Raw genomic sequence first — 9,784 nt, 5'->3', positions numbered from 1 at the left:
ATAGCTAAGCCTATACTAAAACCCACGCGAGAAGGGACCCAGAAGTGAGGCAACCTCGTGGAACCAGAATTCCAAAAGAAAAAATCTCCCCACGGCTACTCCTCAAATCTCGAGAGATGATCAACATAAAAAAAAAACTTCGTTAATATATAAGAAAAAACTTAATATTCTGGCTTTTGATTTTCCAACATTAGGTTGTAGGGCTAATATGAGATTAGTGTAGTTATTGACAGTGAATGAAATTCAAGCTGATAAATGTTGTAAATTGCCCAAATGAAAGCTAAAGATCTTCAAGCACAGCACTGCACTTCGAACTACAGTAACCACAGCAAAATTGATAAATTAAGTAATAACTTCACTGAAGATATATAATGACACTCAATAGAGTAAGAGATGAGAGTGTTTATAGTACGTTCCATTTCTTTGCAACACCCTGGCAGATCATCGATATACAGAACGCAGCACTAAGAGGATAACCAGAAACTGCAAAAGATCAAAATAGCAAAAATGGGAGAGAGAATCAAGAAATGTTAGAATGGGATCAAATGGCAACTAGTCAAAGCGCGTAAACTAAAATATTCAGGCACACTTGAAAACTATCATCTACTGAAGAATGCATGGTTAATTGACAAAAAATCATTGTCGAAAGAATAACCGACCCAAAATATATTGGTGAAAACACAAACAAATGTCATAAGTGTTTATAAGTACTAAATATAAGATGCTACATGAGAATAAAAAGAAATGACAGGAAGAAAAAGATTCAACATCAATGACTTGTAATTCTGAAAATCTTTCAAGCATCAACCTCAGCATTGCTTATGACAGTCAAAATCGAGTCAAACGTAAATACGTAATCAAGCACAGTACTGGAATATCAAAAAAAAAAGATCCACAGAGATGCCAACCTCTAAAAACAAAGACAGAAGTCGTCCTGAAGTACATCCAAACGTAATCATGTACTGATATCATATACCAATTTGACAACGCAAACATTAAAATTTCAGGTGACTTATTATAATCAAACTCTCTCATTCAAAGGAATAGAGGTCTTCAGAGCAACCAGAATGACAGCAGACCATACAAAATGGATCACACTTGTTCGTCCTAACAGTTCCTTTTACTTGTCAATTCAAAATGTGATCCATCAAGGACAAGGAACATTAGAAAGCATGTCCATGTAAAAGACCACGAATCTCCATGTGACAGTAGACTAACATGCGAAACCCAACCATTATTGACTCTTGGGATGCAGCATGAGAACATATATTATCTCGGCGGGCAGTGCAAAAAAGTCCAACACAACCATCAATGATCAAGGAAAAAATAGAGGAAGTAAGAACTCACTTGCTATCCAATCCTCAGTATAATCGTTGTCAATTTTCCCATGGGCCATTGCACCAACCTGAAAATTCAAGAGGATTGAAAGATGAGAGCGGGAATAGGTTTCATGTCAGAAAATGCATGGCTATGAAAAAATAGGCGACTACTGAGCATACCACAAAAACAAGATCCATATCATCACTAATGGTTGCCACATACTTCTGGATATCAACCAATTTTTCTGAACTATAAGAGAGGCCTGACGTGCAAGAAAACAACTTGTCATTCTAAGAAAAAGTTCGCAACATTAACACATGTGAGAAAGCTTACCTGTTTTACGAGAGTTTAGAGGAAGATACTGGGTAACAGGATTCTTAATCACACGCAAAAGTTTCTCACGATTGCTCGCAGCAGTTATGCTAAGTTTCTGTAAAAGCTGCACTGCATATTTCCAAAACAAATGAGACATAAACTATTGAAAACAAGAAACTCGCATAATTTCCAGAGACAATACTGGGATTTTGAGAGAATCAGATGAGCTTACACATGATGCCAGAAAACCGCTTAAAGGTCCTTGGAATACGAACATGTGGTTTAACTTCAAAAAGAACTCCTTTCTCAGTTTTCACATAGATAGCTTGCACCATCCCAGCCTTATTAAGTGGGCTATCCAAGATCGACAGGAGTGCCTGAAGGAATTAATAATTTGAATCATGTGCAAACCACACACAAGACAATGCACCATTTTTCTATTAAGTTGATGTAATGCTATTCAAAATCAGAATAGTCTATATTGGCAGTAAGCCCCATTTAACCCTCTTTAGAGGGCTCAAACTGGACTATTAACTCCGGCTCTTCCTACAGCAGAGCACCACTTATCAAAATTTTCATTCCAGGCATCTTTAGGTGAGGGATTCATTGCCTTTACACTGATAAGCTAATAAACATGTTTGTTGTTTGCTAGAACTTTTTTAAGGAAAAAGAAGAGCTCAAGAATAACATCAACAAGGCTCTTCATCGATTCCACTAACCTGATGAATGATATCAGGTCTGTAATCAGCAGGATTCTTGTTATTCCTCCGCAAGAAATTGGCATGTTCATCCGAATTCAAAAGCTGGTAACTCTGTATAAACATAACCAGTCAGACATTGATATGAAGCAGTAATGACAATCCAAAAATAAAAATTTGAGAAACAGAACCCTAAATCCACAAACCTTCCCAACTTTTCCAACTTCCAAGGAGGCCCTCTCAAGAACAAAAATTGCTCCACGCTTCAGGGCCTTCTGGTCACTTGGGGCAGCTGGAATTCCCTCAACCACCTCTACCGGTGCTGCTTCTTCTTCTGCTTCATCTTCCTCCGCTTTCTTCTCAACATCTTCATCTTCCTTGGTAGATTTTAAAGTCTTTTTCTTGGCTGCTTGAATCGATTGTTCTTCAACTTCTTCTTCTTCTTTATCATAGTTCCCTTCTCTCTTCTTTCGCTTATGCACTTTGACTCCATAAGGCCTCACCATCTTCTTGTCCACTACAAGTTTCCATTAATACCCATATAAAAGAACATTCATATAAAGCTGAAACAAGCGGAAATTACCGAACAAAACAAGACAAAAGTTCCAATAAAACGATAAATTAGAACAGTCGATAGATAGACCACATACAGGAATTTGGAAGAAGACGGATGTGTGGGCAAAACACAGCAGAGATACAGCGGTGTGTCTGTGTTACAGTATGCGAAGAAAACCCTCGGAAGGGAAAGAGATCACTAGGGCTGGGCGACTGGTTTGGGCCCAAAACATGTCCTTTTATTGTGTTTTCTTCGGAAGGGAAAGGGATCACTAGGTTATGGGCTTTAGCCCAAAATTAAGCACCATTCATATCTAGATGTATTTATATTCTTTTTTTTTTTTCATGCCTTATCACCGTATCTTCAACTTGAGATTTCCTCATGAGAAACACGCTATCCCCTCCAATGGACAAGATCGACAAAAAAGAAGATCCACATCACCTTTCTTATACAATTGATACTATAAAGAGCCTTCTCCTTCAATGGTAAATGGTGAGTCCAAAAATAAGGGATAGATCTACTACTAAACTGATAATCCTTTTGAATACCATTTTCCTTATTATAAATGCGTTGGAATCCATCTAACTTGATTGTCGGAGTTGACACCTCATCGACACTAAGATCCTCTTACTTTCATTCCTTGAATTTTGCAGAATTGTTGGTGGACAATCAACAAATTATTGATTCTAGTATTCACCCCCTATAATTATAGATTATTATTTATTTTCTCAAAAATATATTTATAAATTATTAATTTTTTTATGGGTCGATATTATATGTAACTTCTTCTAAAAATTTTATGTATATTTTATTTCATAAATGATCTCTTCTTCTTCTTTTTTTACCTTTGTGGTGATTTTCCAATTTGATTTAATTTATTAATATATGAAGCAAAATAAGGAAAAAGTATAAAACAGATGTAGAAAGTTGAAAAAAGAATACACATTATCGGAACTAACCGCGTCACGACCCCAAACCCAATACCAGCACGCCACGTTGCATCATGGCGGTTGTTTTTTGAATTTTCGAACCTTCTCCAAACGTTGCCATCCATTTGTTTTCAGACAAAAACCTCTTCTCAGTTCTCAGCCTATAAACACAGAGACTCTGAAACCAAATCAACTGCTCCTTGTCTCTCTTCCGACCCACATCAAACACTTTCCATGTCAGGTTTCAAAATGGCCCCAACCTCCCTATCCTCTCGCTTCCAACAATCTGTCACTCCAAATGCTCTCAGATCATATCTTGCAGAGTTCATCTCCACATTCCTTTATGTTTTCTCTGTCGTCGGATCGACAATGGCTTCCCGTAAGTCCTCAATGAATCTCTTGTTCACTAATTGCGCTCCGAATTACTCACTCTTCATATGACCCTGTTCTTTGATTGCAGAGAAAATGATGATAAATGCAGCGGCGGATCCGTCGAGTCTGGTGATTATTGCGATTGCAAATGCATTTGGGTTGTCGTCGGCGGTGTACATTGCGGCGAACATCTCCGGAGGCCATGTGAATCCCGCCGTTACTTTTAGCATGGCGGTTGGGGGTCACATTAGTGTCCCAACCGCTCTGTTTTACTGGATTTCTCAAATGCTTGCATCCGTTATGGCTTGTATTCTCTTGAGAGTCTCCACTGTTTCACAGGTAATAACTACCAATCCATTCTTTTCTTGTTGGATAATCAACTGTAAACCGACCTACGAAGTCAGATCGATAATTTTGCCCAATCCATGTAAAGATGAGTCGATTGGTGATTGCCAAAATACTCAAACTCAGTTGTCTAACAAAGTTGACCGTAATATTTTTAGTTTTGTTCAAGATCGGTTAATCAAGTGGATCGGTTGTTGGGCTGTTAATCAACCGACTGGACCAATTCTCAACCCCTAGCAATAACACAAAAAGCAAACACAATTTAGTGAAGTGAAATTTAAAATTTAACATTTTGTGTGTTTGACATTGCAGCATGTCCCTACATACACAATTACAAGTGAAATGACTGGATTTGGGGCATCAATTATGGAAGGTGTTATGACATTTGCTTTGGTTTACACTATCTATGCTGCCATGGACCCTAGACGTGGGCCACCGGGCGCCATTGGGCCGTTAGCAATTGGGCTTGTGGCAGGAGCCAATGTGTTGGCAGCCGGGCCCTTTTCGGGTGGTTCGATGAACCCGGCTTGTGCATTTGGGTCTGCAGTTGTTGCTGGTAGGTTCAGGAACCAAGCAGTTTATTGGGTTGGGCCTTTGGTTGGAGCCACGGTGGCTGGACTTGTGTATGACAATGTGGTGTTTCCTTCTCAGGAATTGGATTCTTCTATTAGAGGGATGTCAGAGGCTGGTGTTAGGGTTTAGCCACCACCCACTATAGATTTAATTATTTTTGGGTAATTATTGTGTTGTAATATTTGTGCTATAGTCCTAATCAAGTGTCATGTTCTGTTTACTCCACAAATGATTATTTAGTATCCATCAACTTTTCAGCATATTTGTTGATATTTGCAAAGGAAAATCAGTGTGTTTATTTTTTATTTTTTATTTGGGTGATAGTTGTTGATACGGGTGTAAACGGTTGAATTTCTTGGTTTTTTGATATGAATTTAACCGATCAATCGATCGGGTATCGACAGTTAATTCAGTTTTTCGATAGATTATTTGTCAATTCTAATTAATTTTATTTTGAAAATACCCGACTAGTCAGTTGTTTGGTCGGTTCGGTTTCTATATTTTTTTAACATCCCAAATTGTTGATGGATAGTATTGCAAGACACAAAAGGGAGTTTAAACAAGAACAATAATACCAATGATCATTTTTTTTCAGCACATATATTCTCAAATAACATCACTAATAACGATCCCAAAAATTAGTATCCTAATTGTCCCAAATATGATTTATCACACGATGAATTGGTTACTTATATTTTCAACTTAAATACAAGGGCACACACAAATCCACTCATTACTTGAGACAACACATCATATTTGAGATATTTGAAACACCAAAAATTTAGGGTCCCAATCATTTTTGATCCAACAAAGCAGAGAAGACTTCATAAGTTGCTCAAACTCACTTCCTTCACATGAATGAAGAGACTAGATGTTGCAAACAATTGTAGCTCCAGTGATAATGGAGTTGGACAAGAAAAACTATCAGGTAAAATTATCTTGGGTGGATTGTTGTTGCTGAAATTCTCAACCCAAATACAGTAACAATATTTTTTTTTTTTGGTTTATCCAATCACTATGGATACATCGGGCCAGAAAAGTTTTGAGTCATATTGCCAATGATATTTGGGCCTAGAAAGCGCATTGTTAGGGCTAGAAAAGTTTTGTTCTTCATGAGTGATATTGTCAGTGATATTTGGGCCTAGAAAACGCATTGTTAGTATGAAAAGGTACGGACTTTACTTATATGTCATTCAAGTGAGGTATACCAAACCAATGTGGGCCAAATGGAGAGGCCCAAATGGAGAGACTAATTAGGCGTGTGGGCCTGGGCTTCTACTTGTGGTCTTTCTGGCCCAAATATAAGCCCAAAAGCCCATTAGAAGTTTTATCTCTTTGCTTGTTCTCTACATGTGACATGCAGTCGCATGGCACGTGGATACGATTGGCAAGCACATATAGTCCTCGTGTTGCCATGCAAACTACACGCACTCTCTACTTTCATGTTTTTTTTATAAAATCATCTCTTAAATATGGATTAGGCTTCACAAGAAAATATTAATTTAAATTAAGAAAGCGACGGAGGCCATGTCATTCATTAGATCATCAATATATACATATATATATACATGTTTATTAAGTTAGTTCAATCTAGGGTTTGAAAAAGAAACATTAATTTAAGTCAATTGTATACTAATTAACCAGTTTATTTTCAACATTTAGAATTAAAATCAAGATATACATACATATATATATATATATATATAGTACTATATGGCCATTCAATTTTTAATTATAAACTACTATATTTAATCGTATCAAAGTAATTGAAATTCCAATTGAATTTTCTTTCTGATAACCGATCGAGATTCTTAATTTCTTACAGGGTGACATTAAATAAACTTCATAATTAAGAAATTAATTTAGTTGTCTATTGCAACTAAATTATGAGGGCACAAATTAATGGAATATTCCAAACACGTGTGAACGCACATGAGATCTAGTGAAGTAAGGCAAGATGCCTTTTTCATTCAAATGGTTAAAAAATGTATGTATGCACACACACGTATACATACATACATATATATATATATATATATGTCATGATCATCTAACTTTATAATTAAGCATATATAAGTAGTTTGATCGAACATTAATTAGTCTTCAAGTAGAAGTTGTTAATTAGTCCAAACAAAAATGATGTTAGATTTATCTCCTTTGGTCTCCACATATGGATGGCCTTTAGAGGAACTCCAAAACCATGAAGACGTATCTTATAATAATAATAATAGAGACATAGAAAGTACTCCTGAGTCTCTAATTGATCATCTTCCTCTTCCTCTTCCTCTTCCTCATCAACCACCATTAGAGCTTCTTGATGCTTTCACATCTTCATATGCCAATACTGCTGCTGAACCCAACAAGGTCATTATTAAGAAGCTTAATCACAATGCCAGCGAACGCGATCGTCGCAAGAAAGTTAACTGCTTGTATTCATTTCTCCGATCACTTCTCCCCGGTGAGGATCAAATGGTACGCATGTACTACTTAACTGCTAGCTAATTTTTCTTAATTTGTCCACTGGGTTTTTGAATTTGTCTTTGTATATAGCTCGAACCTTGCCTTGATAAGTCAATAATGATTTAACCCTCTTCTTTAATTTGTCATAATTATATTGACAAGACCACGGAGTGATAGCTCAGTTGATTATATTTTTAGGCTTAGGGTGGATGGTTGCTTCGACATATCGCTATGGCCGGAGTTTGAACCAGTTGGGAATATTTTTCTGACTTTTTTGGTCTCGCGGGTTTTACGACTCACTTTCAAAAAGGGATTAGGAATAGGGTTGAGTTGTCAATCTCATGGGCTTCGGCCCACTTCATTCCGCTAAAGTCAGGAGTTCGAACCACTTATAGAGGGGTCCATTTTCACCTGCATGGGCTTCAACCCAGCCTTATCTGTCGTCGACATAGTGCATATGGGCTGTTTTGGGGGCTCAAGGTTTATGCCCAATAAATTGTCTGAAGGGCATGATGAGTTATTATTCGATTACCAAAAAAAATATCATTATCATCGTAGTCTTATTCCATATAATTTTGGGTTATTATTCGATTACCAAAAAAAATATATCATTATCATCCTAGTCTTATTCCATACAATTTGGGGATGGGTATATGAATTCATGCATGTGAGAAATCAGCCGAGTGGTACATAAGTGGACATATAGAGGTCATGTCCAAATTGAACGAATATTTGTTCTGATACCATGTTGGAAATCCAAACCCAACCACATAATTATATTGTCCACTCTAGGCCATGGGCCGGTCCGCACGAATTTGTTCTTCATGGGTCATCGTCAATGGTTCTTAAATCCAAAAAATGTGTCATTTGTATGAGAGGTGCAAAGACTTTACTTATATACCACTTAACTTAGTTACACCGATTCGATGTGGGATATTAGTTTTGACACAAAAATATTATTATCATTATCATTATCATCCGAGTCTTGTTCCCATACAGCTTGGGGTCGGGTATATGAATTCATGCATGAGAGAAATCAATGAAAATCCTTTACATTACATCAATTTTTTTTGGCCAAAAATTGTAATACATAATGATATATATGTGTGTGGAATTGCAGAAGAAACTAAGCATACCTGGGACAGTTTCTCGAGCGCTAAAGTACATACCAGAATTGCAACAACAAGTGGAGAGATTGGTTAAAAAGAGAGAAGAGCTTTGGTCAATCCAACAAGATTATGCAATTCATAATCAAGAAAGCCAAGTAATTAGAAGGCCTAAGAAGCTGGCTCTTTCAAGTCCAAGTACAGTTTCAGCCAAAAGGGTTAGCGATGCAGCAGTTGCAGTTCAGATTACCAATTCAACAATGCTGCATGGTCAAGACTCCTCACTCTCTCATATCTTACATGGCTTAGAACAGGATGATGGCCTCCTCTTGATTAGTGCTAATTCATTTGTGTCTTCAGGAGGGATCATCTTCTATAACTTACATCTTCAGGTACTTCAATACTTTAATTATATCTAGATATTGTAACAACCCGCTCTTCCGCATTATAACACTTTGTGCGCACGGCTTTGTCTTCCCAGGCTCAACACTAGCATAGTTGCACATACTAGTTTGAGTTTAGAAAAAACGCTTATTACTAATTAGGAAGTTTAGCTTATTATATACTATACGTCATCTATTACCCTATGCTATATGGGACAAGAGACTTAGCCTATTCACCACTTGATAACTCTCCAAGCACCACCAATTAAGCTTGACATTGTAGAGGCTTGTGGCCCCACCCACTCGAGTCGGGTGCTACATATAGATACACACACATATATTTGGTTTGATAACTTTGTGTTATAAAATCCAATTCAAACACTACAAATCAATATTTTTCGTTTTGGACCAAAGTTTTTCTTGGGCCGTCTTCAATGGTTCTTTGGTCCAAAAAATGTGTTGGTTGTATGAGAAGGACCGAATATTTGCTTATATGTCACTCGGTTGGGTTATACCAATCCGATGTGAGATGAAGTCTTAACACTTGGAGATTTTGAATATGCAAATGTTATATATATATATATAATTAATGTCTATCATTACGCTTTGTTTAATTAGTGTAATTTTGCATGATTTGCAGGTGGAAAGAAGTTATAATTTGGAGAGTGAGGTTTTAAGTAAGAAGATTTTGTCATTGCAGGAGAAGAGAGAATACTTATTTTCTTGA

The 9,784-nt window shown here is 36.9% G+C and overlaps 3 protein-coding genes across 3 annotated transcripts; 2 read left to right on the top strand and 1 right to left on the bottom strand.

Annotated features, from left to right (window-relative positions):
* Window positions 1-195: 195 nt before the first annotated feature.
* LOC119998801 (ribosomal RNA small subunit methyltransferase nep-1-like) lies at window positions 196-3,136 on the bottom strand. The gene is made up of 8 exons (XM_038846240.1): window positions 2,984-3,136; window positions 2,540-2,850; window positions 2,355-2,447; window positions 1,868-2,012; window positions 1,654-1,764; window positions 1,500-1,582; window positions 1,348-1,405; window positions 196-483 (listed from the first exon to the last, which is right to left on the bottom strand). Exons 2-8 carry the CDS (start codon window positions 2,837-2,839, stop codon window positions 404-406), a joined length of 870 nt encoding a protein of 289 aa, XP_038702168.1. The 5' UTR covers window positions 2,840-2,850; window positions 2,984-3,136; the 3' UTR covers window positions 196-403.
* Window positions 3,137-4,040: 904 nt separating this feature from the next.
* Window positions 4,041-5,362, top strand: LOC119998120 (probable aquaporin TIP5-1). Its single transcript, XM_038845346.1, has 3 exons — window positions 4,041-4,197; window positions 4,279-4,529; window positions 4,848-5,362. Exons 1-3 carry the CDS (start codon window positions 4,053-4,055, stop codon window positions 5,235-5,237), a joined length of 786 nt encoding a protein of 261 aa, XP_038701274.1. The 5' UTR covers window positions 4,041-4,052; the 3' UTR covers window positions 5,238-5,362.
* Window positions 5,363-7,247: 1,885 nt separating this feature from the next.
* LOC119998639 (transcription factor ORG2-like) lies at window positions 7,248-9,784 on the top strand. The gene is made up of 3 exons (XM_038845975.1): window positions 7,248-7,580; window positions 8,689-9,066; window positions 9,698-9,784. Exons 1-3 carry the CDS (start codon window positions 7,248-7,250, stop codon window positions 9,782-9,784), a joined length of 798 nt encoding a protein of 265 aa, XP_038701903.1.

This window comes from Tripterygium wilfordii, chromosome 5 (assembly GCF_013401445.1).
Source record: "Tripterygium wilfordii isolate XIE 37 chromosome 5, ASM1340144v1, whole genome shotgun sequence".
Taxonomy (NCBI): Eukaryota; Viridiplantae; Streptophyta; class Magnoliopsida; order Celastrales; family Celastraceae; genus Tripterygium; species Tripterygium wilfordii.
Note: the sequence above shows the minus strand (reverse complement) of the source record. Positions and strands in the feature narration are given on the sequence as shown.

Bases quoted from the DNA above. Each gene is read 5' to 3' on its own strand.
- LOC119998639 (XM_038845975.1), top strand. From the start codon at position 7,248: ATGTTAGATTTATCTCCTTTGGTCTCCACATATGGATGGCCTTTAGAG. The intron at 7,581-8,688 runs GTACGCATGTAC...GTGGAATTGCAG, and splicing joins TCCCCGGTGAGGATCAAATG to AAGAAACTAAGCATACCTGG. The intron at 9,067-9,697 runs GTACTTCAATAC...CATGATTTGCAG, and splicing joins TCTATAACTTACATCTTCAG to GTGGAAAGAAGTTATAATTT.
- LOC119998120 (XM_038845346.1), top strand. From the start codon at position 4,053: ATGTCAGGTTTCAAAATGGCCCCAACCTCCCTATCCTCTCGCTTCCAA. The intron at 4,198-4,278 runs GTAAGTCCTCAA...CTTTGATTGCAG, and splicing joins CGGATCGACAATGGCTTCCC to AGAAAATGATGATAAATGCA. The intron at 4,530-4,847 runs GTAATAACTACC...TTGACATTGCAG, and splicing joins GAGTCTCCACTGTTTCACAG to CATGTCCCTACATACACAAT.
- LOC119998801 (XM_038846240.1), bottom strand. From the start codon at position 2,839: ATGGTGAGGCCTTATGGAGTCAAAGTGCATAAGCGAAAGAAGAGAGAA. The intron at 1,406-1,499 runs GTATGCTCAGTA...TTGAATTTTCAG, and splicing joins ATATGGATCTTGTTTTTGTG to GTTGGTGCAATGGCCCATGG. The intron at 484-1,347 runs GTGAGTTCTTAC...GATCTTTTGCAG, and splicing joins TACTGAGGATTGGATAGCAA to TTTCTGGTTATCCTCTTAGT.